We start from the raw sequence: 27710 nt of genomic DNA, 5'->3' as shown, positions 1-27710 counted from the left end.
TAGGGGAATGTTTGTAGGGTTCTGAGGAAGTCTGGAGCATCCTGGGAACAGAATGAGCTGGCCCAGGCCATGAGCCATCTCCAAACCCCTCCCACTTCTCCTGTCACTAACCAGTTCCAGCTGTGCACGATCTAGCCCATTGCTTCCCATCTGGCTTCTAGGAACTCATGACTAATTAAAGGAGTGTGTGTTGGGGGGTGGGGGGAGGTCCTCTTAAAAACAGAGGTTTCCAGGGTAACAGCTTGGAAAACTCAATCCCATTCAGCCAGGGAAAGTTCCCTCTCTCCTGATTCCCTCAGGGCTCAGGGGAAACAGGCCAGAGGCTAACACCACATTTCTCTAAATCAAGAGCAGTATCTGTGCCCACGAGTTATATCTTATGTTTTTCTCACCTCCAGTTTCCAGTTTCAGTTCCCAGACTTACCCTTATACCAGGATGTCCAGCCCTAGGAGCCACCCCATTCGGGTAAGGGTAGCTGTCGGAGAGGGTGGGTGGTGGTTTACACATTGGCTTCTCTTGGATTTAGAGACTTCTGCAAACTTTTGCCCCATGGCCCCTGATCACTAGAAAATACTCTCAGAATCTAACCTACTTCCTCCTGCTACCGTTTCAAATATTTTAATTAATAATATTTCTATACAAACTCTTCCACCACAATTTGTGGGCAGAGAGGGAAACTAGTTTGCAGGAAGGGAGCAAGCAAGCCAAAGAACTTGGGAGTTCTTTCTCTCAGACTCCTGTTCTCTTCTGGGGGCACGCAGACCACATGTCCTAACCCTTTGCACACATCCCCATATCTCCCCCAGTGAGAGATGACAAATTCAGAGGCAAAAAGAGCTGGCCAGCCTGGCTCAGGGGGTGGGGGCTGGCGGAAGGGGTGGTCACCATGCCATTATGGGAAGAGTTAGTCATGCAATCCTTGACCAGATGCCCCGCCTGCAGCTCCTGGCTCTGTAGGGGGGTTTTGTTTGGGTGCATGTGGAAACTCTTGGGAAGCTGCGCACATCATCATAGCTTGAGCCCGAGCCTCTGCTGCTTCCTGGCTGTGTGACCCGAAGTAACCTACTAGACACTCGGTTTCCTTTTCTGTAAGAAGGTGATAATACCAGCCTGGTTGTTGAGATTTAAACGAGGTAAATTATTTGGCAGCTTTTACTAGTTTATTCTCTCCTGGCTCCTTAGCATCTAGAATGTGGTTTCATTCCCCCGGGGCCTTCCAAGGCAGGCCAGAGTGAGCACCTACCTTTCATAATAATAATCATCTCACTAAGATGCTGTCACACAGTCTTAAGCGTCTGCCCTGTTCTGTTTGTTTTTGTCTTTGTTTTCGTTTTTGTTTTTTACTTATGTGAGAGAGGAGAGAGTAGTCTGCTATCACATTCATCTCCTTTCTTTCATATCCTCCTGCCTGTGTCCTCCTCTCCCCCCACCACCCTCAGCTCCTGTTCCTCCTCCATTATTTTTACTATTTCTTACCACTTTTTCTTCCATCCCAGCCCCAGTCTCCAGGGGCGGAGTCTGGGCAGGCGGAGCTAGAGCTGAACCACGGGAGTTTCAAGTAAATGAGTCAAAATGTTGCCAGTGAGTCTCTTCTGGGTAGAAGCGTAGAATTTAGTGGTGGTTTTCGTGTTCTTCCTTGCTTATTTTGGTATTTTCCAAATTTACGACAACGAGCAAAGGATAGCTTTTATTCAGAAAAAAGAGCAAAAACTTTAATCAGAAAGAAATTATAATATTCAATTGGACCATGTCCTGTTCTCAAAAAAAGAGGGAGTGAGGGGTGGAGGGTGGAAAGCAGGAGAGAAGGGCAAGGTTGAGAAAGAACCCTGCGGGGGGCTGAATGGGAGCTGGTTCCTAAACTCTGTCATTTCCTGGGGACATCAGCCTTGGTGATGGCTTCAGTCATGGCCTTTGTCACTCATCAGTCAGAAGCTCTCTGTTCTTCCTGGCCTGTCACTGGCCATTTGGGACTTAGTCAGCTGATTGTTACCCAGTTGAGGGTTGGATGGGTCAGGGGGATCAGCGTCATTAAAGGAAACAATATGACTCAGGCGTCTCCCCCACCTCAACCCTGGAGTGTGAAGTGTCCCCCTGTAGCCTGCCAGCCTTATAGCCTAGGATGTGGGGAAGGGCTCAGAATTGGGATCCTACTGAGAACATGAGTTCAGTAACACTTTCTCCCAGTCTTACCCCTACTTCCCTGCACAACATTGTATGATGCATAAGTAATAGTGGAGCCCCTAAAGTTTCCCCTAAACATTTAAAAAAAAATTTTTTTTTCCTTCAACGTTTATTTATTTTTGGGACAGAGAGAGAGCGAGCATGAACGGGGGAGGGGCAGAGAGAGAGGGAGACACAGAATCGGAAACAGGCTCCAGGCTCTGAGCCATCAGCCCAGAGCCTGACGCGGGGCTCGAACTCACGGACCGCGAGATCGTGACCTGGCTGAAGTCGGACGCTTAACCGACTGCGCCACCCAGGCACCCCTCCCCTAAACATTTAAAGAGCAAAACTCTGAAAGTCATTAGTGTGGTGCATGGAAAGAGTATGGGTTATGGAGTCAGCAGAGGGATCTGAATATAGCCTAGATCAACTGGGAGCTCCGTGTCCTTAGTCAAGTTCCCTCTCTGGGTCTCCATTTTCTCTTACAAAAAATGTCCAAAAAAAAAAAAAAAAGGCCAGAATAATTCCTCTGTCCTAGGAGGGTTGTGAGAATTAAATGAGATAATAGTTAAATCACCCAACACAAAGTAAGTGTTTTAAAATGTAAGTTTTTCAGGACCTGGGTGGCTCAGTCAGTTAAACATCCATCTTTGGCTCAGGTCATGATCTCACGGTTCGTGGGTTTGATCCCCATGTTGGGCTTTGCCCTGATAGAGCCTGCTTTGGAGTCTCTGTCTCCTTCTCTCTCTGCCCCCTGGCCCTTCTCACACAAGCGTGTGTTCTCTGTCTCTCAAAAATAAAAAATAAAAAATAAACTTTTTTTTTTCATAAATAAAATGTAAGTTTTTCACTTCTTCCTTAAATAGCACTCAAGACCCCCTCTAAACTCTGGCTCCCAACCACTCTCCCACCCCAGTTATTTGACAAAGATTCATTAAGCACCACCTGAAGCATTGAGCTGGACTGAAGTAGGTACTAGGGAGTCAGTGGTGAATGAAGCAATCCAGACCCTGGAAAACCACTCAGTGAGCACAGTGGCTTTTCTCAGCTCTGCACTTTTACTCAAGGCCTGCACTGTCTGTGTCCCTCGGTACTGTTTTACTCCATCCAATTCTTAGTCAGGCTTCAAAGCCTGGTTTCTTGGTGAGCCTCCCCACGGCCTCATGATCCTTAGGATGGGGCATCTCCTGCCTGGCATCCTGGTTCCCCTCATTTCGGGTACTTGGGTCAGCCTTGCCACAAGCTTCCACAAGCTTCCTGTAGGCAAGCTCTGGCCTTTTACTTCTTTGTACCCTTGTTAACCCCCACCCCCACCCTGACATTATGGGCTCATGAAATGCTTGAAATAATGACTTTTTATTAAAGCAGACACAAGTAGGCTTCAAGAACATTTAAATTCCTAATTTGGTCTTGAGTACAAAGAAACTGAGACCTCATCTCTGATTCCTTCACCTGAAACCTAAGCACCTAAGCTGCTTCCTACCTCTTCACTTTTATTTTATTTTTTTCCTATCCTAGAGCAGACAGGGACCTATGAATGTTGAAGATGAGAGTTTGCTGCCCAGGGTTCCTGGGGCACAGGAATGTCCAACTCCAGGGGATAGCCATGGTCCCCATCCCTAGCTCTGCAGGGACTCTGCTTCTCATCCTGCCAGGATGCCCACCCCTGGGGCAGGGCAGTATGAAAAGTCTTCCCATCTCCAGCAGAGGACCCTGTGGGAATGGGCTGGGGGCCCTTCTTGATGGAAGCTCTGTGGCAGGGCAGGGGTTAATGGAGAATTGCAACATACCTCTGGGCTTAGTCACCTCCCACTGCCACTCCCCCCAATTCCCCTCCCCTTAAGTTTTGTAAAGAGGGCCAGAGACTGGAGAGTGGAAAGAACTGGAGGCAAGAGCCCCCCACCAAGCCCTACTCCCCAGGCTCCCAGAAATCTCAGAGCAGAGGACAAGGACAGCCTCTGGAGTTCCTGCCTAGTGGGACCATGAACTGGCAGTGGCTATGGCTGGGCTTCCTACTCCTTATGACAGTCTCAGGCCGGACCCTGGGGCCTTCAGGGAAAGAGGCAGCCGTGGTGAGTTCTCCACACCCCTCCCGGGGAAAGAGGGACCAAGGCCTAGGAAGGGATCGGGGTACTGCGCCACAGTCCCATCCAGGCCTCCATCCTGAACTTCAACGTGCCTCTCCCTTCCTTCCTCTACTTTATGATCTATTCTGGCCCATCTCCCACTCCTTGCCTTTGTTCTACCTGAGCCCCTTCCCGAAGGTGCCTCTCTCCTTTAATCCTTCCATGTCTGTCCTGCCCTATCCTTATGGATCTGCTAGGTCACTGAGAAGCTTTACCCTAAGACTAACTCCCTTTTTATTCTGCTTACCCTGACCCCCATCATAGGATTACCTGTTGCAGTATGGATACCTACAGAAGCCTCTCGAAGGACCTGATGACTTCAAGCCAGAAGATATCATGGAGGCTCTGAGGTGAGAGGTCATAAGGCACATGCTGTAAAGGTTGAGGTTGCAAGGTCATCTTTCCTTCTTCTCATCTCTTCCTCTCCCCAGGCCCACTTCTGCCTGACCCAAATCCATGTCAGGGATCTAGGGAATAGGACACGCCACAGTTTGGGTGGTGGGGTGTGGAGTGAGATGGGGATCAAAGATGAGGAGCAGTCATTGGGTCTTCCTAAGCCCCAAGCATCGTTTTGGGGGCTCCATTCCACATCATATCCAATATACTATTGGTGACATCCCACATGAAGTATGATTTGTATGTAAAGCTATGAGTTGGGTTGAATTGGAGTTGAGTTGTTGACATGATGTTGCTTTTTGTAGACTTTTAAGTCAGCATTTACTTATATTTTGAAGTTTTCTTTTTATATTTTGGATCTAACGGATAGTTTTTCTTTCTGCTTTCGGTTATGTTTACAGTCCCTTCAAAAACCACGATGCCTGACATGCCTATGGGATGAAATTGCCCCAGAGCAGGCTGGGCTGGCGGGGGGCGGGCATCTAGCCAGGAGGAGAAGGCTGAGGGAGGACAGGCCCTCAGGTGGGATCAGAGGTGGGAGAGTCTCCAGAGCAGGGGGACGGGACACTTCCTCAGGAGAAGGTTAGAAATTGTAGGGGAAGAGGGCTACACCTGAGGGAAACCTAACACAAATAAGAGACGGAAGATGGGGAGATGAAGCTGGAGTATCGCTATTTCTGCAGAACTGGAGAGAAAGTCCTAGTTATGAGGACTGGATACTGGAGTGACCCCATCAGCTTCAGAGATTCTGTGCCATTCTCTGCTACCACTTTGGGCAGCAGGTGGCCAGAGAGCTTTCCTCAGTTTCCAGTCATTCCAGATTCCCCTGCTCTGCTGGGCCCATCATTCTTCCTCTTCTCAGAGCTTTCCAGGAAGCATCTGAGCTGCCAGTGTCAGGTCAGCTGGATGATGCCACAAGGGCCCGCATGAGGCAGCCCCGTTGTGGCCTGGAGGACCCCTTCAACCAGAAGACCCTTAAATACCTCCTGCTGGGTGAGGACTGAGACTGGGAAAGGGAGGGAAAGGAGGGGGTGGCATGGCTCTGGAGTACAGGTGACATTGGGACAGCCTGGCCCAGCTCAGTGTTGAATGGATGATCACCTGGTGATTACCTGATAATCACCTGCCTGGAGACATAGCTTTGCTGAATGAATGCCCAGACTCAGGGGATCTTTCTGGGGCTGGCAGGGGATCTGTGTTTCTAACCTATTTTCTGGTCTAATAACCAGGCCGCTGGAGAAAGAAGCACCTGACCTTCCGCATCTTGAACCTGCCTTCCACCCTCCCGCCCCACACAGCCCGGGCAGCCCTGCTTCAAGCTTTCCGGTACTGGAGCAATGTGGCTCCCCTGACCTTCCGGGAGGTGCAGGCTGGCTGGGCTGACATCCGCCTCTCCTTCCATGGCCGCCAGAGCCCGTACTGCTCCAATTCCTTTGATGGGCCTGGTAGGTACCAGCTCTTGGCTCCCACATCACAGACCTCGAGATTATGTCTGTCCCCTTGAGCTAGTGACTCTGGAACCTTAATGTTCAGTCTGCCGCCTATGTCCAACTGCACCCTACACTCTCTAACTACCTTCTTTAAAAATTTTTTTTTTCAACGTTTATTTATTTTTGGGACAGAGAGAGACAGAGCATGAACGGGGGAGGGGCAGAGAGAGAGGGAGACACAGAATCGGAAACAGGCTCCAGGCTCCGAGCCATCAGCCCAGAGCCCGACGCGGGGCTCGAACTCACAGACCGTGAGATCGTGACCTGGCTGAAGTCGGACGCTTAACCGACTGCGCCACCCAGGCGCCCCTCTAACTACCTTCTAATATTCCTTCGGGGAGCAGTTGGTCACCTCCCTGGGGCCTTATCAAGCCTCCTCTTTGAAGGTTATGTCTTATTCTTTGGTCTAAGTTCCTCTTCTCAAGGCACATCTCAGAGAGGATTGGGCCGGAGAGAAGAGAGTGGTTGGGAGGTACAGAAACAGAGTGATGGGCATCCCAGAGAGAAGTGGGTGATGACAGGGGATCTGAAAGGTGAGAGAGAGAGAGGCATGCAGGAGACTGAAAGTAGATGGAATTTTAAGGGAATGGAGAAATTGGGGTTTGTAACAGGCAGGGGATGCTCTAGCCTAGGAGACTCTGACCTCATTCCTGTTCACCCTTGCCTTTGTCCAGGGAAGGTCCTGGCCCATGCTGACATCCCAGAGCTGGGCAGTGTGCACTTTGATGAAGATGAACTCTGGACGGAGCGGACTTACCGGGGAGTGAACCTGCGCATTATTGCAGCCCACGAACTTGGCCATGCCCTGGGGCTTGGGCACTCCCGATATACACAGGCCCTCATGGCCCCTGTCTATGCTGGTTATCGGCCCCACTTCAAGCTGCACCCGGATGATGTGGCAGGGATTCAGGCTCTATATGGTTAGTCTTTTCCCCCGGTGATCATGAGGGTCAGTGTGACCAGCATCTCTTCAGGCTTATAGAGACAGGTCTAACCTCCATGGCAGGAACTGACTTGTCTTCTTCTCTTCCTCCTACCCAGTTATTCAGGCATCTTCATTTTCAGCAGCTGTTTTTCTGACACTTCCATGTCTGATCTTCCTTCCAGGCCTCTCTCCCCTCTTGCCCTTTCTTGGGGATGAAGAATGAATATTCCAGCAAACTTCCTTCTCCCTTTCTGGTGCCCGTCAACACTATCAATTGATATCAATATGATCTTGCTTCCCATGAAGAGAAACGCTCTAGGATTCCCTTTTCCCCTTTATACAGGGCCTCTGAGCCAAACTTACAGAAGAGTGGGGGGAGGTCAGTTGCTATGAGTTCTCTCCTTGAACAGCATCATGCTACCTTGCAGGGAAGAAGAGCCCAGAGACAGAGGATGAGGAAGAAGAGATGGAGCTCCCCACTGTACCACACGTGCCTACAGAACCCAGTCCCATGCCAGACCCCTGCAGTGGTGAACTGGATGCCGTGATGCTGGGTGAGGCCCTTCCCTTTCAGGCTATAGGTGGGCAGTGGCAGCAGCCCACTCACTTGAGACTTGGACAAATGGGAATGACATGGAACCTCAGCATGAGCAACAGGGGTTAGATACCCAGCAGAGGTTAGTGGCCATGGAAGGAGGCATGTGGCATGGGGAGGGAGGCTTCAGAGCCAAATTAAAGGTGGGTTAGGCAGGCATTTACCTCGGTTGCCTCCCTATAAGGGTCACTAAAACACATCTGGTAATCTAGCAAGATGGAGAAAACTATATTTACTGGAATGTCTATTAGAGAGCGTGTTATACATGCAGGGAAAGACAACTTGGAAGCTATTGGAATGGAAGGTGAGGTCCCCAAAGGGGAGCAGCTATCTGCAGGGCTTTTGTTTTATTGTTCAGAGCTAAACTGCTCTGAACAGCAAAGAGGCTGAACACGGAGTCTTCCTTCTCTACCTTTAATCTTCTCTTTGAATTAATGTTGAGTGAATTTCTGAGGGACCAGCCTGTGGGATGAAGGCAGATAATCAGCTTGTCTGAGGTATCCACAAGTCTTTATTTGACCCATCTCTTTTTGACTTGACACACTTTTGCTCTCAGGGCCCCGCGGGAAGACTTATGCCTTCAAGGGGAACTACGTGTGGACTGTGACAGATTCAGGGCTGGGTCCCTTGTTCCAAGTGTCTGCCCTTTGGGAGGGGCTCCCAGGAAACCTAGATGCTGCTGTCTACTCTCCTCGAACACAATGGATTCACTTCTTTAAGGGTAAAGGGACTAGTTTACAGTGTGTTACCTGAGGAGGGCCTACTATTAAAGAAGCCATAAAAGGGAGGGAGAGATGAGAAGTTCCTGGAAGGGTGGGATGGGAGGACCGAAAGCTATCACCTGAAGACAGAGATGACTTGTTCTTTCCTTACATGCACTCAGGAGACAAGGTGTGGCGCTATATTAATTTCAAGATGTCTCCTGGCTTTCCCAAGAAGCTGAATAGGGTAGACCCCCACCTGGATGCAGCTCTCTATTGGCCTTTCAATAAAAAGGTGTTCCTCTTTAAGGTAAACAGTTCAAAGCAAGGGCAAACAGCTTCTTAGGAGGGGTGGGCTACCTCACACTGAGAAGCCAACTTGCTGTTGAGGGGAGATCATCTGCAGCTGCGGTGGGTTGGGGTTAGACCTCTGGGGATCCTTAAGCTCTCTCCTCATCCTCTTCTCTTCCCTACCCACCCCACATCTAGGGCTCCGGATACTGGCAGTGGGACGAGCTGGCCCGAACTGACTTCAGCCACTACCCTAAACCAATCAAGGGATTGTTTACAGGAGTGCCAGACCAGCCCTCTGCTGCTATGGGTTGGCGGGATGGCCATGTCTACTTCTTCAAGGGTAAACAGTACTGGCGCCTCAACCAGCAGCTTCGAGTAGAGAAAGGCTATCCGAGAGATACTGCCCACAATTGGATGCACTGTCGTCCCCAGACCTCAGACAATACTCCATTGGGTGGGAACACCACTCCTTCAGGGATTGACAACTCAGCCATAGGAACAAACTTGGGTACCACTTCCTCAGCCATAGATACCACCTTGAACACAGCCCCCTCACCCAGAGACCCAATCTTGGACATTACCCCCTCAGCCACAGTCTCCACCACCCTTTCATTCCCTGGTAATGTCACCCTCGCAGATGACAAGATGTGAAGCAAATGTCTGCTCACTAGGCAGGAGGGCTGCACCAGGGGCATGCTGTAGACCCCAGGCCTCTAACTCCTAGCCACCACTCCTCTGTGCTCTTTCCCTCCTGGGCAGGACTCCCTAACTCTGGGTCAGCCTCTAGACATTTTTCCTCCATTCTAGATAGCACTTCCAGCTGTGTTATCTATTCTCTGGAAGACAGTGGTAGAAGGAAGGCACCACTCAGGCCCCTGGCTTACAGGCAGCAAAGCTGGGAAGCTAAATGCCTGGGTCCTGTTCTTCCTAGATAAAGTGCAAGGAAACAGCATGGCCAGTAAAATGAGCAAGGGCTTTGGAACACTTGAGAATCACATTTACTTGCTGATGACTTTGGACAAGTTAATTAACCTCACGGAGCCTCAGATTCCCCATCTGCAAAATAAGGTGGATACCAATCCTGCAGGGTTATTGCATTAAATGAAATACTATTTGTGAAGTATATGGCACAGTGTCTGGCACATTTGTGCTTAATAAAGGCTAACTCCATGTTCATTAGAGAGGACTGAACAGTTCTTCCTCTGGCTGTGTGTGTGTGTAGCTGTGTGTACCGTAGTCCAATCTGATAAGATCATACCAGACCTTTAGGGGACAGAGGACTTGTCAGTCTGGCTAACTGGGGATGCAAAAAAAGAAAAAAAAAAAAAGGAAAAAAACAGCAACAGCAGAGGCTGGACTCCCTGGTTCAGTGTTCAATGCCATTTTATTCACATGCTCCCATATTCTTCTTCCCTCCCATCCTAGCTTTGTTGCCCAGGGGAGGAATATATCTTCCTTCATGCTGTCTGGGGAACCAGGGAACAGACTTTGAGCGGGAGAATCAGAGGAGGGAGAGTTAGAATGGGTTAGTGGGTGGGACAAAGTTCTAGTTAAGGAGATTAGCATCACCTACAATGAGAAGCAGAGAAGGCACTTGTCTCCTGTGCAGCCTTGAAGACCAGGCTACTTTGGGCAAAAGGGCAAGACTCTGGCATGTGGGCCAATGCTTTCTCCTTGGGGCAAATAGCCAGCTTTTGGGGGAGGCAGGTGCTGTTCCATACATTGCCCCATCGTCTTCCCTACATTAAGGAGGGAAAAGGAAGCACCATGGAGGACAGTACTCCCAACTGAGGTAGGAGAAGGAGGCTTGAGCCTATGGGACTCGGGAGTAAAGGCTAACCAGGAAGCCAACTACCTTTTAATGAGAGAGGCCTAGGGATTAGGTGATCCTAGAGTTCCTCTGTGTCCTTCTCCCCATCAAAAAGCTATCAAGTGCTTTAGTGGGCTTCCTGATTTTCAATAGGTCCTAAAACAACAAAACTCCTTATTTTACCATTGTGAGGCACACCAAGGCAAGTATATAAAAGGCTATTTGGGTAAGGGCTCTCCTTGGTTTAAAGGGAATTAGAAAGTCAGTTACTTTAGGGACCAGGGCACCTCTATTTTTGGAAGAGGTAGGTTCTCCTACTTCCATTCTTCTCCCCTCCCCACAAGATTCTCCTTTACCTGTCCCTGAAACATATCCCTACAGGGTTGGTCTGGGTTGGAGTACAGATTCTATCCCCAATCTGAGAGGTGGGGAAGTTTGTGTGTGTGTCCTGCGGGCTCAGGCCTTGCACATTTGGGTGTTCCCAGGCTCTTGCTGGGGTGGAAGCCTCAGTGGAGGTTTAGGCTCAGGTATGGGTGGAACCAGAAGGTGTGGTGAGGGGTACAGTGGAACCACAGTCAGAATCCAAGTCCAGGACGGTGTGGGGGGCTGTGGCCCGGGTGCCTGGTCCCAGTTGGCGCTCTCGAAGGCTCTGGAGATAACTCTGGAGAGGCACAGGGCAGAGAAGGCAGAAGGAAGGGCCTAGGTCAGAGCCCCCCCTCCCACCCTGACCATCCCTGAGTGCCCTCTGCCCCATCCCCAGGTGTGCCCCTCCCCTCACTCACAGGAGCCAGACTATCAGCAGGGCTCCGGCCGTTGTGGGGGAGCTGGCGCCGGTAACTGCCCTCACAGAGCCCCACCCCAGGGGATGTTCGGTGCCACTTGGCCTCTTGCTGGCGGATCCGAAGGAGTTGAAGATGCCTTCGCTGGTGGCTCAAGACCACTGCTTGGGAGGGGGCAATACAGACTCAGGCCTCTTTAGACCCTAAATCCCACCCCCAAACACACTCACCCTCTACAGAAACCCATTTGTTCTTCCTGTTCTGGGTCTCTCAAACCTCATCTTTCCCCTGGTTATTCTAAAAGAAACTCTTCTTTGGAATCCTCCTACACTTTCCTTCTGGACTTCCCTGAGATATTCCTTTCCTTCTGTAACGGTCCCCAGTAACTAACTCCTCCTTATTCCCTCTGACAATTTTTCCTCATTCTCACCCAGACCGTTGGTTCCTCCAACTCTAACTTTCTTTCGATGCCCTGCCCCATTCACCTTAGACACTCCCCCCCTCTTCCCCCCCATCAAGTCTGGGAACTGGGGACATGGGCACAGGTTAGCTGCTTCTGTACCATGGCACTAACTCACCATTGGCGTGGCCTCCATGTTCCTCATCCATGAGCTTCCACTGGGCCAGGGCCCCAAGGGCCCCCAGGGCTGGCCAGGTGCCCAGCAAGACCCAGCTATACCAGCAGAGAGGAGGCAAGGCTGGAAGTGCCTGCAAGCGTTGGCCCAGCCGACTGCCCAGTGCCAGCCCCTCTAGGAAGTAGTCAGCACAGGCCACCAGCACCGCAGCACCCAGCAGGGCCGTGCCCAGAACTGTGAATGGACGTGGCCACCGAAGCGTGAGCAGGGCTCCCAGCAGTGCCAGCCCCACCAGCCCCCCAGCTGGCACCCAGGCTGAAGGTGGTTGGTAGATGGGCTCTGTGCCCAGCAGGGCCCCGGCACCCAGGGTTAGGCCTAGCAGGAGACCAGTCAGGAAGAGCCCAACGCTGCGAACCAACATGGTGACCAGGCCACAGAGGAGTCCGATGCCCAGCGCAATGCCCGCGCTCACCTCCAGGCTCAGCTGTGTCTCTAGCACTCGTTCCTTGTGGCACAGCAGGAAGATCACCAGAGCTCCTGACAGCAGGCCCGAGAGAAACATTACTGCCTTGAAGCAGCGGTAGCCTGGGAAGGGAGGCAGGAGGCACTGAGAGACAGAAAGGGGGCATCTACACGGATGGCTCTGATGAATTACAAGGGAGAGGAGTGGCTAACGAGGAGCAGAAGACAGGAGCAGCAACCCAGGGACCACAAGGCAAGGGGTAAAAAGGGATCATCTCAGGGAGGGCAGGGACCTTTCAAAACCTGTGAGGGGTGGGAGGAAAAATTAGGAGGAAAGATGGATATGTTGAGGGAAATAGCTATAGAAAAAAGGTTTAGTCCTTCCAGGGATGGCAGAAGGAATCAGCACAGGCTGATTCAGGTTATTGGGGAAGGGTTGAAGAATCATGGAGGATAATGTGGGAATGGAGTTTTGAGGTAGGAGGGAAGGGTGAAGCAAGTGATAGTTGCCAGGGGTCAGAGGCAGGGGGCATGGATGTGTGTGTGGGGGGGTGGACAAGAAGAGCTGGCAAGAGCAGCAGGGGCTACACTGAAGGTAGGCATCCCCTAATAGAGGAGTAGAGGTGGCCTAGGAGCAAAGAAGAAACTTCCCATCATCCTTGAGGGTGAGAGTCTTGGGCAGCTGCCCCCCAGAATCCTGGCCCTGCCCTCACCGAAGCAGCAGTAGATGATTCCAAAGCAGCAGCAAAGAGCACACACCAGGGCGGGTGCCAGTTCAGGATTGTCCTGGGGTTCCAAGACACATCTTGGGTCTGGAGGCTCTGGGAGTTGTTGATTAAAGGGCCTGGGGTCAGAGGTCATGGCCAGGGGCAGCAAGGCTTCCTCCATGGCCGAAGAAAAGGTGATCACAGAGGGGAAGGTCAGTGTCAGCTCCTCTCATCCATCCATGAATGTCTTGAGGGGGTTGGGAAACCTGCAAGGGGGTAGGGGGCAGGAACTTAGGTGCCCATGAATCTTGAGGATTCTGTACCCCTATGTCTTACGAAGAAAGGCCCATTTCAGGAGGGAGCATGGACTTGCTGGGGTAACTGAAAAAATCTACAGGAGTGGGTCAAGGGGAGCTGGCTGTCTCTTTACTAACCTCTGAAACAAGGACACTAAGTGAAACTTAAACTAAAATCTCATAAGGTAATGAGACTTTGTTCCCTAGCTTTCCAGGGTGGGAAGAGTCAGAAGTCCTAAGTGGGTGGAAGGAGGGGCCCAGGGGCATTAGTGGGACTGGGAACTGAAGGTTCAGCCGCCTGTTCGAGCTAAAAACAAAGCTTGCCCAATCTGCAGCTGGAACTCAATACGACCCTACCGGACTGGGAAAGGTGGGGTTAATCCTGGGGGGGAGGAGGAGAAACAGGAGAGAATGAGTCATAGTGGGGTCTCTGGACAGCTGCTCCAACCCCAGGGAAGGAAGACGTAAAAAGAAGCATATCAAAAAAGTTTGGGACAAGGAACCAGAGACAGTTCCCGCACTTTGTCAAGGTTCTGAAGCCTCCGCTTCATAGGTAGATGGAGTTAAGTTGGGGGAAGGGGTATCCGGCCACAGTCCAATTCCCATATTCCCATGGTCCCTCTTGGACTAAGCAGGCACCTTGCCCGCAGACATCTCACATCCTGGTAGCCTCTTGCTCCTCCCCTCAGGACACTGATGGGACTTTTCCTCCCCCCCCCTTTCCCCAGGGGTGTCAGGGTTGCCAGTGGGGTTTGAATTCAGTTCCTGAAAGGAGAACACCAAGGAAGGGCTGGTTTGGGGAGCACTGTGGGAGTGGGGTAGGGTGGATGCAGGCACTTTCATCTGTCTTCTTTTGGACATCAAGGTCCTAACAGGCTGGAGGGTTGGCGTGGGGAATCCCTGGGGCTCCTCACCTCAATCCGCTTGTAGGGACCCTAAATAAGGAGAGGGTTGGGGAAGGAGTGTTAACTACTCACCACCCTGCCAGGACTCAGGAGAGGAGGGGGTAGAAGTGCTTCCCTAACCCCCCTGCTGCATCCTTGCCCGGAGGTCCTAGGCGTCGGGGCGGCTGTCGGGCGTGGGCACCCCCAGGGCCACTCTGTTCGTTGCCCCCCTAAACTCTTGCAAGTCGTAGCCCAAGCCCTGAGAGCTAAATGCAATCAGCCTAGGGGGTGGAGGAAGGGGACAGGGTGTGTGTGTGAGGGTGGGGGAGTGGGGGTGACATCACGGGGCGGGCCCCTCCAACTCTTTTCCCTATGTGTGGGGGGACCCAGTTTGCCCACTGATCTAAGCTGGGACCAGAGACTCCCGCAACCATAGCAGGGAAGGGTTTGGGGGCACCACACGAAGTTGAAGAAAATGTCTCTGAATACTTAGGCGATAACTCGACAATTAGAAGCTCTCAAAGCCCCAACGGGGGTCCCAGCACCCCCCTAGTCCCGGCTTGGTTTCTTCCACTTCCCAGAGAATTGGAGTATTGTCTTCTGGAGAACCTGGTGGTCGAGACGGGGACCCGGGGAAGGGGCTTTTACAGGACTGGGGGCGCCGGCGAGGGGCTCATGGGCGGAAAAACTTGCGGAGCAAGACGGGCTTTGGAAGGGGGACTAACGAGAGAGGCGTGTGCAGAGGAGGGGACCGACAGAGAGGGGACCCAAGTCTGGTCTGCGTGGGGGCGGGGGCGCGTGTCGACGTCGACCGAGAGCAGCTCGGTATGCAAATGAGACGCAAAGCAGCATGCAGATGAGTGCAGTGTTTTTTGGCACTCCGCTCGGGTCCTGAGCCCGGCGGAGCTACGTTCCTGGTCGCCTGGAACCGCTCCGTGACCGTGCCTGGGAGCTGCGTCCTGAGGGGTGGGTCTGGGCCGTGGGAGCTGTAGATATACCGGGCAGTTCGCCAGCTGGGTCTGGCGCTGGGGAGGCCGAAGATTGCTGGGAAAGAAGGGGCAGTGCAGGGAGGCCAGGGTGGGGGCTAGCCCGGGGCGTCCTCCCCGCCGCTCCACCTCCGCATGATACAAAAGGTCCTCTGTCCTCGCTACAGGCAGCAGGGAAAGGATCGGGGCGGTGGCTCCTCTACGCTCCCTGGTTTTGTCTGCAAAGGAAACAGACTGTGGCTCGGTGGCTATCCTCTATCTCCCAGTCTCTACAGAGCCCAAGAATACAGCCAGAGGAACCCTGAAAATCTGCCCCCAGTCCGCAGGCACAGCTGCAGCGCCCACCAGCGGTGCAGCCAGCGGGGATAGGACTCCAGCACTCGGAGGGCGGCAGCAGAGAGCCCTTTAAGGGGAGGGGCCAGTGTTCCCTAGGACCGCCTCCTCCGATTTGACTCAGCGCTTGCTGGACTGGCTCGCGCCTCCGCCAACCGCCTTTTCGTTTCCTTCCCGTCTCTTCCCTGGTGACCCCGGAAGTGGAAGTAACCGTAGGTCGGTGGCCACGGCGGGGACGGAAGGCGGAAGCAGAGCGTGAGCGGGAGGCGGAGCCGGGGGAGCTGCTCTCGTAGCTCCCCCTGGCCCTAGGCCCAGCTGCTGGAGGGGGAGGAGTTACCGCCGCTCTTCCGGTACGTTACCTTTACCCCCTCTACCCAGCCCAAGGGTTTCCTGGATGTCTTTCTCAGCTGCAACCCTAAGCTCGGTCCCCCAGGTTTTTCTTAAGAGCCGCGCGGTCCCCACCCTTTCGGGCAGCCTGCGGCACCCCTTTCCGGTCGTCTTTCCCTTTTTCCCCCACGAGTGACCCTAGGACCACACCCTTTACGGTACCTCCCTCTTTCCCAGATTTTGGTTTGTAGCTTTCCGGGGGAAGAAGAAAAACTAAGGGGATTTGGAGGAGGGGAGGGAGCATGGTTGTGGTTAATGGAGTATTTGCTTATTGCTGGGGACAACGAACGCTCCAGAAGAATCTGAGAAAACAAGGGAGGTGGGTGCATTAACTGTATCCCCAATTTAAGATAATTTAGCCCCTCTCTTTGTGTCCTATACTTGATCATCCCCCACCTTAATACCTTTGTTACAGGCCTCAGAACTTATCATGATGGCTGTGACCTAAAATCCTCAGGAAGCCCCGGGGTCATGGCCCAGAAGCACCCCGGAGAAAGAGGGTTGTGTGGAGCCCACCACAGTGGTGGCGCCTCCCTCAGGACTTTAGGATCCTCTGTGGACCCTGAAATACTTTCATTCTCAGGACTCAGGGACTCAGCGAGGCCTGCTTCTAATGGTACCCGCTGCCTCACAGAGCACTCTAGTCCTAAGTACACACAGCCCCCAAACCCAGCCCACTGGTCGGATCCAAGCCATGGCCCCCCAAGGGGTCCAGGACCCCCTAGGGATGGAGAGGACCCTGATCAGAGTGAGGCATCTTCAGAGGAAGAGTCAGGAGTGGACCAGGAACTCTCAAGAGAGAATGAGGCTGGGTACCAGGAGGATGGGAACCCTTCTTTTCTTTCCATTCCATCTGCTTGCAACTGCCAGGGAACCCCTGGAATCCCTGAAGGGCCTTACTCTGAGGGAGGAGATAGCTCTTCTAGCAACTTTTGCCACCATTGTACCTCTCCAGTTTTGGGGGAAGATGAAGAGTTGGAAGAGGAATATGATGATGAGGAACCTCTTAAGTTCCCCAGTGATTTTTCACGTGTGCCCAGTGGAAAGAAACCACCTCGGAGACAGCGGCACCGCATTCCAGCCAAGGAGGATACTCGGGAAGGTGGACGCAGAGATCCCAGGTCCCCTGGCCGACATAGGCTGGGCCGGAAACGAAGTCAAGCAGATAAGCGCAGAGGCCTGGGATTATGGGGAGCAGAGGAACTGTGTCAGCTTGGACAGGCAGGCTTCTGGTGGCTGATTGAACTGCTGGTATTGGTGGGAGAGTATGTGGAAACTTGTGGCCATCTCATCTATGCATGCAGGCAACTGAAAGGCAGTGATCTGGACCTTTTTCGAGTCTGGGTGGGAGTCTGGGCAGGGCGGCTGGGGGGCTGGGCCCAGGTGATGTTCCAATTTATGAGCCAAGGATGTTGCTATGGGGCAGGGCTATTAACCCGTTTTCTTAGGCTACTGGGTGCTTTGCTCCTCTTGGCTCTGGCCCTCTTGTTGGGCTGTCTACAGTTGGGCTGGCGGTTTCTGGTGGGACTGGGTGACAGGTTAGGCTGGAGGGGTAAAGCCACTTGGCTCTTTTCTTGGCTGGATTTTCCCACCCTGCAGCGTTGCCTGATTCTGCTGAGAGATAGCAGGCCATGGCAACAGTTAGTAAAAATGTTTCAGTGGGGTTGGCTGGAGTTGCCTTGGGTCAAGCCAAGGACTGACAGGCAGGGGAATGCACCTATAGCTGGTGGTCGCTACTGCCAGCCTGAAGAAGAAGTGGCTCGACTCTTGACCATGGCTGGGGTTCCTGAGGATGAGTTAAACCCTTTCCATGTGTTGGGGGTTGAAGCCACAGCATCAGATACTGAACTGAAGAAGGCCTATAGGCAGCTGGCAGTGATGGTGAGTATTCTTCCCTTCTGTTTCCTTTTCCTCTTTTGTTAAATTTTATTTTCTATTCCAATTTTAGGGAGAGTAGAATAAAGAGAAGGCAGAGTAAAAAGTCAACTTGAAGCTGGAGTAACTTTAATTCTTAGGAAACAGTCATAAAGACTTTTTCCCCTTCACTATGGGATCTGACTTTCCCTTCATTTTAAGTTTTTTGTCATGAGATTCTTAATAAAAAGAAATGAACCTAGTGGTTCAATGTTGGACCACTCACCCTGGAATTTCCAGGTGAAGTCCCTCTAACTAGGGTGGAGAAAAGGCCTAGTCAGATAGCCTGTCAATTCCTCTACCTTGAACAAAAGAGGGTTTTTTGAACATGGGGAAATCCAGCTATCTGTCCCAGAGAGGCAAATGTGGACCTAGAGTGGGAAAGTTCAGGAAATGCATGTGATTATTCCAGGACCAGGTGAAAGAAAACGTATTTCAGGACCAGCAATGTAGAGTGGGAAAAGGAAAGAGAACAGAGCATAAACCGTAGAGAGGCGTGTGCATATGTATGTCATACGTGAAGATACAGTTGTCTGTTTTTTTTTTAAATTATTTTTTAATGTTTATTTAGAGTGTGAGCAGGGGAGGGGCAGAGAGAGAGGGGGAGAGCGAATCCCAAGCAGGCTCCACACTGCTGGTACAGAGCCCAATGCGGGGCTTGATCTCACCAACTGTGAGATCATATGACCTGAACTGAAACCAAGAGTCTGATGCTTAATTGACTGAGCGAGCCTTAAGTAATCTCTACACCCAACTTGGGGCTTGAACCCACAATCCTGGGATCAAGAGTCACAGTTGCCTTAATGACTGAGCTGGCCCGGCACCCCAAGATAGGGTTGCTTTTGTTGATAAGAGGGCATGGTACAGATGGCAGTTGTGATGCCCCATATGCTTCAGGGAAATGGTTTAACACGAGCATGCAATCAAATTGCTATTAGTAGATATTAGGTAATTATTTTCAGATGTGATGATTATTGCTATTTTCTGTAAGTTAAACTATATTATGAATATTAAGTAATGTGTGTAAATTCCATTGGGGACCTATTTGAGTGTATGGAACTGGACTGGTAAAAAATCATGGTGTGTAAATTACCTCAATGATTGCATGACACCAAATAGGAATGAGTAACCAAGGTGTCCATTAACTATTCAAGACACAGTAATATACCAGGTGTGTAACTTAGCAGAGGACTAAATTAGTTTGGTGGGAAATTCATGCCCCTTAGTGGATAGACGGGGGCATATTCTTAAGAGTGGGGAACAACAGCTTACACTCAGTTAGATACTAGTAGTAGAGCTCTTTTCTCCCTTTCGTGTCTTTCTTTTTTTTTAAGTTTATTTTTATTTTTTGAGAGAGAGAGCACACACAAGCAGGAGAGGGGCAGAGAGAGAATCCTAAGCAGGCTCATGGGGCTGGATCCCACGACAACGAGATCATGACCTGAGCCAAAATCAAGAGTTGGCCGCTCAACCCAACCCAAACCAACCCAACCCAACCCACTGAGCCACCCAGGCGCCCCTCATTTTCATGTCTTTTAGCAGATAATCCTCTCTTGGGAAATATTGTCACAAAATTTTTCATTTTCAACTTGTTTTCTTGGAGTAGAGATGGAGTTAAGTCCCCCAATCTTCAACACACCTGTAACACATGTAAGAATTCTTCCTTGTTCTGGGCCAGTGTCTGTGGGCTTCTTTTATGGAACCTCTCACTGCCCTTATTAGGCCCCAGAGTGACCATGACTAAAAGGCTGTTCTCTAAGCTTGGATATGTGGGAGATTTAGCAGCATTCTATTTATTTGGCATCATCAGGAGACTAGCTTTATTCTGTACCTTTGGAAAATAAGGATGGGAACAATCAAGAAGCTGTAGGAAGTAAGGATACTATTTGTCCTAGAGAAAAGGTTGAAAAGTGGGTAAAAGGCCTGTGAGGATCACAATATGCTATATTTCATTTCTGGGACAGAAAGGCAAACTGTTGTAGGAAGTATATATGAGAATTTTCTAGTTAAAAAAGAATGAGTTTGAGGATATAATATCCTTGGAATTCTTTATGATTGATGATAAAGCTAAAATGTGAGGGCTTAGTATATGTATACCAGGTAGCGTATACATCCCTGTTTGCCTGGGATTGAGGGTTTCCTGAGACATGAACTTTCAGTGCTAAAATTGGGACAATCCCAAGCACACTGAGATGGTGGATCACCCTAATGCCAAATTCTGTACTATGTACATCATGTGTATTCTCATTCGATACTCCCAATAATCCGTGATAGATACAATATTCTAGGTCATATAGCTAATAGTGACAGACCTGGGTCTTGATCCTGAAACTATTTGCAGAGCTAGAGCAATTACTTATCTAGGTGTATTGACTCTCCAAAAGGGTGGTCAAAGAGAACACTTTGATATGAGGTTATTTTGACCTAAGATGGGGAGAAAGTTGGAATGGATTTGTGAGGAAATCTTTGTCTTGGTAGGTTCATCCTGACAAAAATCATCATCCCCGGGCCGAGGAGGCCTTCAAGGTTTTGCGGGCAGCTTGGGACATTGTCAGCAATCCTGAAAGGCGGAAGGAATATGAAATGTAAGTGGGAAATAGGAAATTGTAAGCGGAAAATAGGAAAGTGGGGTAAATGAGTAATCTTCAGTAGTAGAGGTCCCTGGACTTGTGGCTGGAGGAGGCTCTCTGAGGTGGAGGGAATTGGGGTTGCTTATCTTTCTAGCTGGCCAGGAGCCTCAAGAGGCTAAAAGATTCATCTCCCTTTGTCCCTTGCTCAATACCCTCTCATTTACAAAGGCTTTCTTCTCTTAGGAAACGAATGGCAGAGAATGAGCTGAGCCGGTCGGTGAATGAGTTTCTGTCCAAGCTGCAGGATGACCTCAAAGAGGCAATGAACACTATGATGTGCAGCCGATGCCAGGGAAAGCATAGGTATGAAATAGGACAGGAATGGGACAGCCACAACTTAGGGATTGGGTAGCCAAAGACCTCCTTGTGAGTATTTCTGGTAGTTGGGGGATATAGATGATGAGTAAAAAGACCCTGAGGTTTCTGCTTTTGCCATCGTATCAAGATTGGGGATTTGAATTAGCAATAAAAAAAAAAGTTATTTTTAGATTTAATATAGAAGGCTGAGGGTAAGGGTGTTTGTAGGCATATGTAACAACTGAGTGGAGATAATTTTAGATCTTTCAGCCATCTTTGTTAATAACGAGGATATTAGGGGTGCCTGGGTGGCTCAGTCGGTTGAGCGTCCGACTTCGGCTCAGGTCATGATCTCACAGTTTGTGGGTTCGAGCCCTGCGTCGGGCACTGTGCTGACAGGTGAGAGCCTGGAGCCTGCTTCGGATTCTGTGTCTCCCTCTCTCTGCCCCTAATCCACTCGCATTCTGTCTCTGTCTCTCAAAAATAAACAACAACAAAAAAATATTATACACTTGATCTTAGCCAAAAGGCTGAGAAGTGATCATAATGATGATACTATAGCAACACCATAGGCTTGACAAATTAAGGAATTTTTGTTGTTGTGTTGGGTTGTAGGAGGTTTGAAATGGACCGGGAACCTAAAAGTGCCAGATACTGTGCTGAGTGTAATAGACTGCATCCTGCTGAGGAAGGAGACTTCTGGGCAGAGTCAAGCATGTTGGGCCTCAAGATCACCTATTTTGCGCTAATGGATGGAAAGGTGTATGACATCACAGGTATACTTCTGTTCTCTAGAAATATGGGCTTATGTACGCTCAAAACTATAATGTTTTGGCTAATTATTTCTCATGCTTGCAGAGTGGGCTGGATGCCAGCGTGTGGGAATCTCCCCAGATACTCATAGAGTCCCCTATCACATCTCATTTGGTTCTCGGATTCCAGGCACCAGTGGGCGGCAGAGGTAAGTGTTATTTCTTTCAACAATCTACCTGTTATTCTAGTTCTGAGTATGATTTCAGACGACATGCTGTTTAGGACACCTAGATGTCTCACCCTTAAGAAGTCTGGCAACTGACTTAGTATGTTTTTAACTTAGGTATAAACAGGTAACAATATAACTCAGTATTTCTTGCCTCGTTATGTCTTCTATTGTCCCCTCAGAGCAGCCCCAGAAGCCCCTCCTGCAGACCTTCAGGATTTCTTGAGCCGGATCTTTCAAGTACCCCCAGGCCAGATGTCCAATGGGAACTTCTTTGCAGCTCCTCAGCCTGGCCCTGGGGCCACTGCAGCCTCTAAGCCCAACAGCACAGTACCCAAGGGAGAAGCCAAACCGAAGCGGCGGAAGAAAGTGAGGAGGCCCTTCCAACGATGACACCCCTTCTCTTCTTTCCTCAGATTAATGTCAGGGAGTCAAAAGGGCTGTGTATAGCACAGGATGGAGTTTTGATTTGTTTATTTTTAAATATTGAAAAAAGGGAAAATTTTAAGTTCAAATTGTTCACTCAGTACCTGTAGGAAGCCCCAGAACCACTCTCCCTCCTCCACCAGCACCTAGGAACTGAAACTTGTCTTTAGACAATACCAAAGAAATAGGGGGTGGCTAGAGCAAAGAACCTAGAGCCTGGATCTGGGCTGGACAGTATCTCCCATGGTAGCATGGGAACTGGGTATTTCCCTGGGGTCTGTATGCCTTTGTCTTTTGCTTCTAGAGCAGATGACACTTCCCCCTCTCTTTTAAAACTGTAAGTCTATCTGATTTCCTGACCCATTTCAGGAGGGAGCCCCCTCCTTTACCCCAACATACTAGTTAAAAGACAGAACAAGAAAGCATGTAGCCCTAATTATAGGAGATTATACATAGAATTCAAAGAGTGGGAACTCTGCATTTTTCCTGACATTCACCTTGTGGGTAATCACCCAACTTCATGCTTGTTGCTGCAGGGATGGCCAAAACTGATAATTTTTAAAAAGCAGACTCATGCCCTCTGCCCTTGGGTGAGAGGGAAGGAAAAAGGGGCTCCCAGCAGCCCCTTTATGATCCAAGGGTTTGTATTTTTTTAAGTTTGTTCATATTTGTATGTACATATCTATTTAAAGCCAGGGGATTATCTTTCTATAAATATATAACTGGCAACCTGTATCTTCCCTTTCTTCTTTGCCCATATAGTGGAGCCCTTTTTCTCACTTGAGAATCCTTTTCCTACTCTTAGCTGAGAGTGAAGGGCATCTCCTACTGGACCAAGGGAGAGGGGATAAAAAAAAAATACCTTAGAGAAGTTTTATACAGAAAGTTACTATTGTTTCTTCCCCAGTCTTATGAGGACATTTCCCAACCCTTCATGCTGACCGAACTGTAGTCATATCTGAAAAAAAATTATCTTTATTATAAGGAAAATACACAGTAAAACAAAGCTGGAAGGTAGTGGGAGTGGAAGATCTAGAAAAACTTAAATCACCAACCAAGCTGCCCAAACTTGGCTTCCTTCTGTGGAAAAAAGAGTGATTTGGCCCTTATCTTTCCCACCTTTCCTGATTTAAAGAAACCTGCTGTTAGCAGGGCTGGGCCCAGGGAGGCCCATTTTCCTATCTGTTCTCTTCCTGGGAGTTTGGGAAAGGTGGTATAGTTCTCAGGCTTTCAAGATACAGAAGACAGTATGGAGAAGGAAAGGATGTTACAGCCCTTTGGTCCAGTGTCATCCCCAGCCCCATCCTTCAGTATTTGTTGATGCCAAAGAGACGAACCCCATGGAATTGGGGTAACTTAGGCAGCAGTACACTGAGCAATGAGGCTGTATTGATGAGGAAGTGAGCAGCATCATACTTGGTGTAGAAGCTGGCAAGAAGGTAGCTGTGGAGAGAAGAAATGGGTTGAGTGAAGCTGGCCTTCTCTATCCGTATTTATGCCTTTCCAGTGACTTTCTCTTCTATTTTAAATGACCAGTTTTATTGCATGTAGTCCTAGAATATCTGAAAATATTCCGGTCACTTTAACAGTGTTTACTTTGGGGTTGGGGAGATAATCAGATGACACCTTTAACTGGAGATTAAGTTAGAGTGTTTTTTAATTGTTAATGACGTGGCAAATGACAGCTGAAGCCTATATGTCAGAGTCCCTTTGTTTCCATTCCCAACAGTTTTCACAGATTTATATAATCTCTGCTTTATTCATTCACTTCCTCTGGAAGTGTAACACCATTTGGTTTTACTTGGCGTTTTCTTAGTCCTTTCTCCATTCCCCTACCACCAAAGGGACAGCAAAGAAAACCTATTTACTGTCTTCCATTTCTTTACTGCTCTTCCTAGATTTAGATCATACCTTATCTTCAAAGTGTTTAAGTGAGTAGTCTGTTTTTTTAAAACTTCCCTGTGGGTGTTTGTACTTGGCACTTGGAGCATTTCCCACCTCTCCCCCTGGACTCACAGTACAATAGGAGAGATGCTGAGGAATTTGCGGGAAGAGGTAAATTGGAGCCCGTAGTCCATCTGTTCCCAGTGTGTCAGTAGCCGAGCCTTTCCTTGGTCAGGGGTCTCAAAGGGTGTCCCTTTCACAGTATGTAAGAAGACATACATAGCCTGGGAAGAGGGATGGGGGCAGTGTGAGGAGGCAGAAAATGGTCCTTCAGCCCAAGAATTACACTGAGATCCCCAAAGGAAGACATACATCCCCAAATAATTGGTGCTTTTGGTTTTGGTTGGGAAAAGCCTGGGTTAGGTATAACGGTGTGGTTTAGTGCTCACCAAGTTATGGATGACGTTGGTCAGGGTCCAGACAACAGGAATGCTGAAGAAGGGGATGCTGAGTAGAACCACATGCAGCAGTCCTACCAAGATGATGTAGGCCAGCCAGATGCCCCGGCTATTCATCACTCGAGTGTTGGGGTTCACTTCACTGTGTGCCACCCCTACATTCATCCTACCACAGTGGGGGATCAGGCAGGAGTCCTACTCAATTTCCTCTCCACCTCTTTGAGTTTGTTCCCCCAAGTTGTCTCCTGAATAGTCCAAATCCCCTGACCTCTATTGGGAAAGAAAGAACTTCCCCCACTGCGCACAAAGGAAAAACTGAAGACTTAGGGAAGAAAACTTGAAAGACGAGATGGGTCCTCTCTATTCAAGACATTAATAGTAATTTTTACTCTGATCCTTACACTTCAACTGTAACTTGAAGGGGCACGCCTAGGCTTGGGGCAGGGACTTCAAGCAGCAAGGGAAACAAGTATCTCACTTTCCTGAAGAAGCTTATAAGAAATCAGAGAGAGGTTACATGCACCAGAATTTCATTAGAAGGTCATGGGAAACAAGGAACCACTGAGAAACGTGGTAATAAAACTACTTCTAATTCCCACCTTTTCCTCTGGGGCTTGCCCGTCCTGTCTCTCCTCCCCTTGGCATGTGAGCAGGCAGCATCCCAATTCCTTCTCTCAAGCGTCGGGCGCTGCCAAGTATTTACCCGTGGCTTTTGGATTGAGCTACGAAGGGACCTGCGCTCAGCATCCTGAGAGATGGAGCCCTTTCCCCGAGTCCAGGGGCGGCTCTGAGCGTCTGAACCTGGCTCCTTGAAGTCGTGCTAATTCTAAACTTGAGGTCTGTTTGGGAAGCAGATCTCGTCCCTCCCCCTTACTTAAATTCCTCACACCCTGCTATGAAACCACCCCAAGCTCCTCCCAGCTTCCCTCTCTCGTTTGTCGTTCATTGGCTGTTCTCAAGGCTCTCTTCAGAGCTCCTCTCTCGGTATTTAACTCGCCGCTGCTCTTGTCTCCCTCCTCCCCCCCCACCTTTCGGCCCTCACCAATTTTCCTCAGCACCCCTTTCCAGTCGGCCGGCCGCCCCTACCTGCTGGCTTCAGAAGCCCGTGGGGCTCGAGGAGCGGCGCTCGCTTCCACACCTGCGGTCTCCAGGAAGCAGCCGCCCTCGCCCATCTGCGCTCTTTCTATTGGTGGAACAGAATCAGCGCTGCCACCACCCATTGGTTGGCAGTTTGCAATGGAGCCGCGCAATTGGTCTCCAGTTCCGCCGGTCGGGAAGTGCGGAACCCGCCCCTCTCCCTGTCCCACCTTTTGAGAGAGGTGGGGAAAGCTGCCTGGAAGAGCGAGAGCGACGTCAGCTGTTGACTAATGGGAAGAGCTGATAGTGTGAGGTGGGAGTAAGAGTGGCAGCGATTGGTCGGCCTTGGTTGTCTGCGCCTAGGCGGGAGCTCCTGGAAGCCGAGGCTGCGGGTGGGGGCCTAGTGGACTGGAGGGGTAACAAGATGGCGTCGGAGACGGTGGAGCTCCATAAGCTGAAGGTACCGTGAGGCGGGGAAGGGCTGAGTTGGACTTTGCTGGGACTGAATTCTGCTGGGTGGCTTGCGCCTTTTCCTACGTGTTCACCTTGCAGGCTTTTCCACTTCGTTTTCTGGCTCCCGCCGTAGTTCTTTTCTTTTGTGCCTTCCTTCGTCCCCGCTACGCCTTCCCCAATTTTCCATTTCTCCGCATGGTTTTACGGTATCTTTGTTATTTTGACTCTTTCTTCATCGTTGTCTCATCTGTGTCACTTCCCCACCGGGTGTGCAAGTGCTTTCAACCTGTTATACCCCCTTCTCGTTTCTCGTCAGAGCTGCATTACGTCAATGGTCCCCTCCTCTTTGCCCCGTGCTGGAGCCAGGACCCCTATCTCTTCCTTGGATTGATGCTTCCCAGTCTGTTGTCCAGAGCCGCGATTGCGGTTAGCAGATGGCACCTTTGTGTTTTCCACCCATCCAGGTCTCAGACAGGAGCCAAAAAATGCTTCCACTCCTTTTTTTTTTTTTTTCTTTTTTCTTTTTTAGGTGGGGTCACGCCTTCGGAGCTAACTTTGAAATTTGAGGAGAAGCCTCAGAAGCTAGGCCTCTCCGTAGAAGCCAGGGGTTTCGAGACCTAAAGGGTTAGTAAAGGCACAGATAGGTCAGATTTAAAAGTTTTTCGAATTCTCCCACGCGCTTCTCCGCCCGCCAGCCTTACCCCCACCCTTACCCCTTACCAATAGAGAGACAACTCAGTCATAGCTGTTAATATTTTGGGAAAGCATTTCCGAGGTTAGCTTTAGCTCTTCCCATTTCACGTTGCGGATGGATCCGGACCCTGCATCTCTTGGTGTCACCACTGGGTGACACTCTCAGTCACAGGGTGGTTTTAAGTTGTATCTTTGAGGAATGTTGGTAGCTTCGACACATTGAGATTGTTATTTTTCTAGAAGAAAAGAGTAATTTTAGGGCGAATTAAGAGAACTTCTTCTTTAGTTGTCCATTTGTGGTTTCACAAGTAGCTTTCCCATCAGATGTTTTGGTTTTGTTTTGGTCACATCCTGGGAACCTTAGACAAACCAGGCTGATTTAGCCAAAGCTAAAAACTGATGCTTTAAAGCTTGATGAGCTTAAAAAAAGACATAAGAGTAAGTGTAGGGAGGACACATACTAGTTGACACCAGTTAACCTTTCTGTGAAAACTGGTTTCTTACTCATGGATTCTAAACTGTGCTAGTGGGTTTTCATGGATCACGGAGTTACTGTTAAATTGGTGGCACTGAAATGTGTAGATCATATTTGTGGTCTCCTAATATAATGAGTAAAAAAAATTGAGTAACCACCTCTGTCATATGTGTAGTTACTTAAATAAATTGTGTTCTGCCATAATGTTATGTGTGTTATGAAGCATGCACAGGAAAGAAAGTTTTGAGTGAATGAGATAAAAAGGAAATATGAATAGAAGACTTAATATTTTCTTTTTATTCCACTTTTGAAATCACTGGAGTAAGTCACCAGCTGTATGACTTGCCTTTATGGATTTAATATTGGTTTATGGAGTGATTCTTTCTATGAGATCTGTTTTGTCAGGTCTGTATTAAATTTGATATTGATAGGATAATGTCCTTTGACCTGATTTCGGGTTTTATAGTCTGAGAGAACATGAGGCACTCCTGACAGCCTGAAAAAGATTCACTCT

At 49.7% G+C, this 27710-nt stretch overlaps 5 protein-coding genes across 12 annotated transcripts in view; 3 read left to right on the top strand and 2 right to left on the bottom strand.

Moving 5' to 3' along the window:
- Window positions 1-4146: 4146 nt before the first annotated feature.
- MMP19 (matrix metallopeptidase 19) lies at window positions 4147-9479 on the top strand. The gene is made up of 9 exons (XM_047064865.1): window positions 4147-4236; window positions 4555-4640; window positions 5549-5679; window positions 5916-6131; window positions 6851-7096; window positions 7530-7655; window positions 8253-8417; window positions 8580-8707; window positions 8887-9479. The coding sequence occupies exons 1-9, from the start codon at window positions 4147-4149 to the stop codon at window positions 9340-9342; spliced, it is 1644 nt and encodes a 547-aa protein (XP_046920821.1). The 3' UTR covers window positions 9343-9479.
- Window positions 9480-10056: 577 nt separating this feature from the next.
- Window positions 10057-14588, bottom strand: LOC124502524 (transmembrane protein 198-like). 4 transcript variants are annotated; one of them, XM_047067201.1, is made up of 5 exons: window positions 14298-14588; window positions 13031-13290; window positions 11859-12440; window positions 11284-11444; window positions 10057-11162 (listed from the first exon to the last, which is right to left on the bottom strand). In XM_047067201.1, the coding sequence occupies exons 2-5, from the start codon at window positions 13203-13205 to the stop codon at window positions 11025-11027; spliced, it is 1056 nt and encodes a 351-aa protein (XP_046923157.1). In that variant the 5' UTR covers window positions 13206-13290; window positions 14298-14588; the 3' UTR covers window positions 10057-11024. The 4 variants fall into 4 exon arrangements, with proteins under 4 accessions (XP_046923157.1, XP_046923158.1, XP_046923160.1 ...); XM_047067202.1 differs by having other exon boundaries at window positions 11284-11441; XM_047067204.1 differs by lacking the exon at window positions 13031-13290.
- Window positions 14589-15109: 521 nt separating this feature from the next.
- DNAJC14 (DnaJ heat shock protein family (Hsp40) member C14) lies at window positions 15110-22891 on the top strand. Of its 4 annotated transcripts, none has more exons than XM_047067311.1 (8): window positions 15110-15170; window positions 15358-15873; window positions 16326-17791; window positions 20303-20409; window positions 20638-20757; window positions 21367-21527; window positions 21610-21712; window positions 21913-22891. In XM_047067311.1, the coding sequence occupies exons 3-8, from the start codon at window positions 16382-16384 to the stop codon at window positions 22121-22123; spliced, it is 2112 nt and encodes a 703-aa protein (XP_046923267.1). In that variant the 5' UTR covers window positions 15110-15170; window positions 15358-15873; window positions 16326-16381; the 3' UTR covers window positions 22124-22891. The 4 variants fall into 4 exon arrangements, with proteins under 4 accessions (XP_046923267.1, XP_046923268.1, XP_046923266.1 ...); XM_047067312.1 differs by having other exon boundaries at window positions 15128-15170; window positions 15725-15873; XM_047067310.1 differs by having other exon boundaries at window positions 15133-15873.
- A 224-nt stretch (window positions 22892-23115) lies between these two features.
- On the bottom strand, window positions 23116-25770 carry ORMDL2 (ORMDL sphingolipid biosynthesis regulator 2). The gene is made up of 4 exons (XM_047067317.1): window positions 25585-25770; window positions 24490-24664; window positions 24173-24324; window positions 23116-23599 (listed from the first exon to the last, which is right to left on the bottom strand). The coding sequence occupies exons 1-4, from the start codon at window positions 25716-25718 to the stop codon at window positions 23464-23466; spliced, it is 597 nt and encodes a 198-aa protein (XP_046923273.1). The 5' UTR covers window positions 25719-25770; the 3' UTR covers window positions 23116-23463.
- Window positions 25771-25795: 25 nt separating this feature from the next.
- SARNP (SAP domain containing ribonucleoprotein) overlaps window positions 25796-27710 on the top strand; it is a 56637-nt gene continuing 54722 nt past the window's right edge. For both annotated transcript variants that reach the window (XR_006959940.1, XM_047067316.1), the window contains exon 1: window positions 25796-26035. Coding sequence is in view for 1 of the 2 variants with exons in the window: in XM_047067316.1 (XP_046923272.1) it covers window positions 26000-26035 (36 nt within the window). In the remaining variant the exon portion in view is untranslated. The remainder of the gene's footprint in view (window positions 26036-27710) is intronic.

The sequence above is a fragment of the Lynx rufus genome, unplaced genomic scaffold (assembly GCF_022079265.1).
Source record: "Lynx rufus isolate CCGP_SWC_20201006 ecotype Redwood Valley unplaced genomic scaffold, mLynRuf1.p SCAF_7, whole genome shotgun sequence".
Lineage (NCBI taxonomy): Eukaryota > Metazoa > Chordata > Mammalia > Carnivora > Felidae > Lynx > Lynx rufus.
The sequence above is the reverse complement of the archived record's forward strand: the minus strand, read 5'-3'. Positions and strand labels throughout refer to the sequence as shown.

Excerpts from the sequence above, each read along its gene's own strand:
- MMP19 (XM_047064865.1), top strand. The coding sequence starts at position 4,147 with ATGAACTGGCAGTGGCTATGGCTGGGCTTCCTACTCCTTATGACAGTC. Across the intron at positions 4,237-4,554 it reads CAGGGAAAGAGGCAGCCGTG|GATTACCTGTTGCAGTATGG; the intron begins GTGAGTTCTCCA and ends CCCCCATCATAG. Across the intron at positions 4,641-5,548 it reads GATATCATGGAGGCTCTGAG|AGCTTTCCAGGAAGCATCTG; the intron begins GTGAGAGGTCAT and ends TCCTCTTCTCAG.
- LOC124502524 (XM_047067201.1), bottom strand. The coding sequence starts at position 13,205 with ATGGAGGAAGCCTTGCTGCCCCTGGCCATGACCTCTGACCCCAGGCCC. Across the intron at positions 11,445-11,858 it reads ACATGGAGGCCACGCCAATG|CAGTGGTCTTGAGCCACCAG; the intron begins GTGAGTTAGTGC and ends CCCCCTCCCAAG. Across the intron at positions 11,163-11,283 it reads CTGCTGATAGTCTGGCTCCT|AGTTATCTCCAGAGCCTTCG; the intron begins GTGAGTGAGGGG and ends GTGCCTCTCCAG.
- DNAJC14 (XM_047067311.1), top strand. The coding sequence starts at position 16,382 with ATGGCCCAGAAGCACCCCGGAGAAAGAGGGTTGTGTGGAGCCCACCAC. Across the intron at positions 20,410-20,637 it reads AGGCGGAAGGAATATGAAAT|GAAACGAATGGCAGAGAATG; the intron begins GTAAGTGGGAAA and ends TTCTTCTCTTAG. Across the intron at positions 21,528-21,609 it reads AAAGGTGTATGACATCACAG|AGTGGGCTGGATGCCAGCGT; the intron begins GTATACTTCTGT and ends TCATGCTTGCAG.
- ORMDL2 (XM_047067317.1), bottom strand. The coding sequence starts at position 25,718 with ATGGGTGGTGGCAGCGCTGATTCTGTTCCACCAATAGAAAGAGCGCAG. Across the intron at positions 24,665-25,584 it reads CGGGCTTCTGAAGCCAGCAG|GATGAATGTAGGGGTGGCAC; the intron begins GTAGGGGCGGCC and ends CCACTGTGGTAG. Across the intron at positions 23,600-24,172 it reads AGCATCTCTCCTATTGTACT|CTACCTTCTTGCCAGCTTCT; the intron begins GTGAGTCCAGGG and ends TTCTCTCCACAG.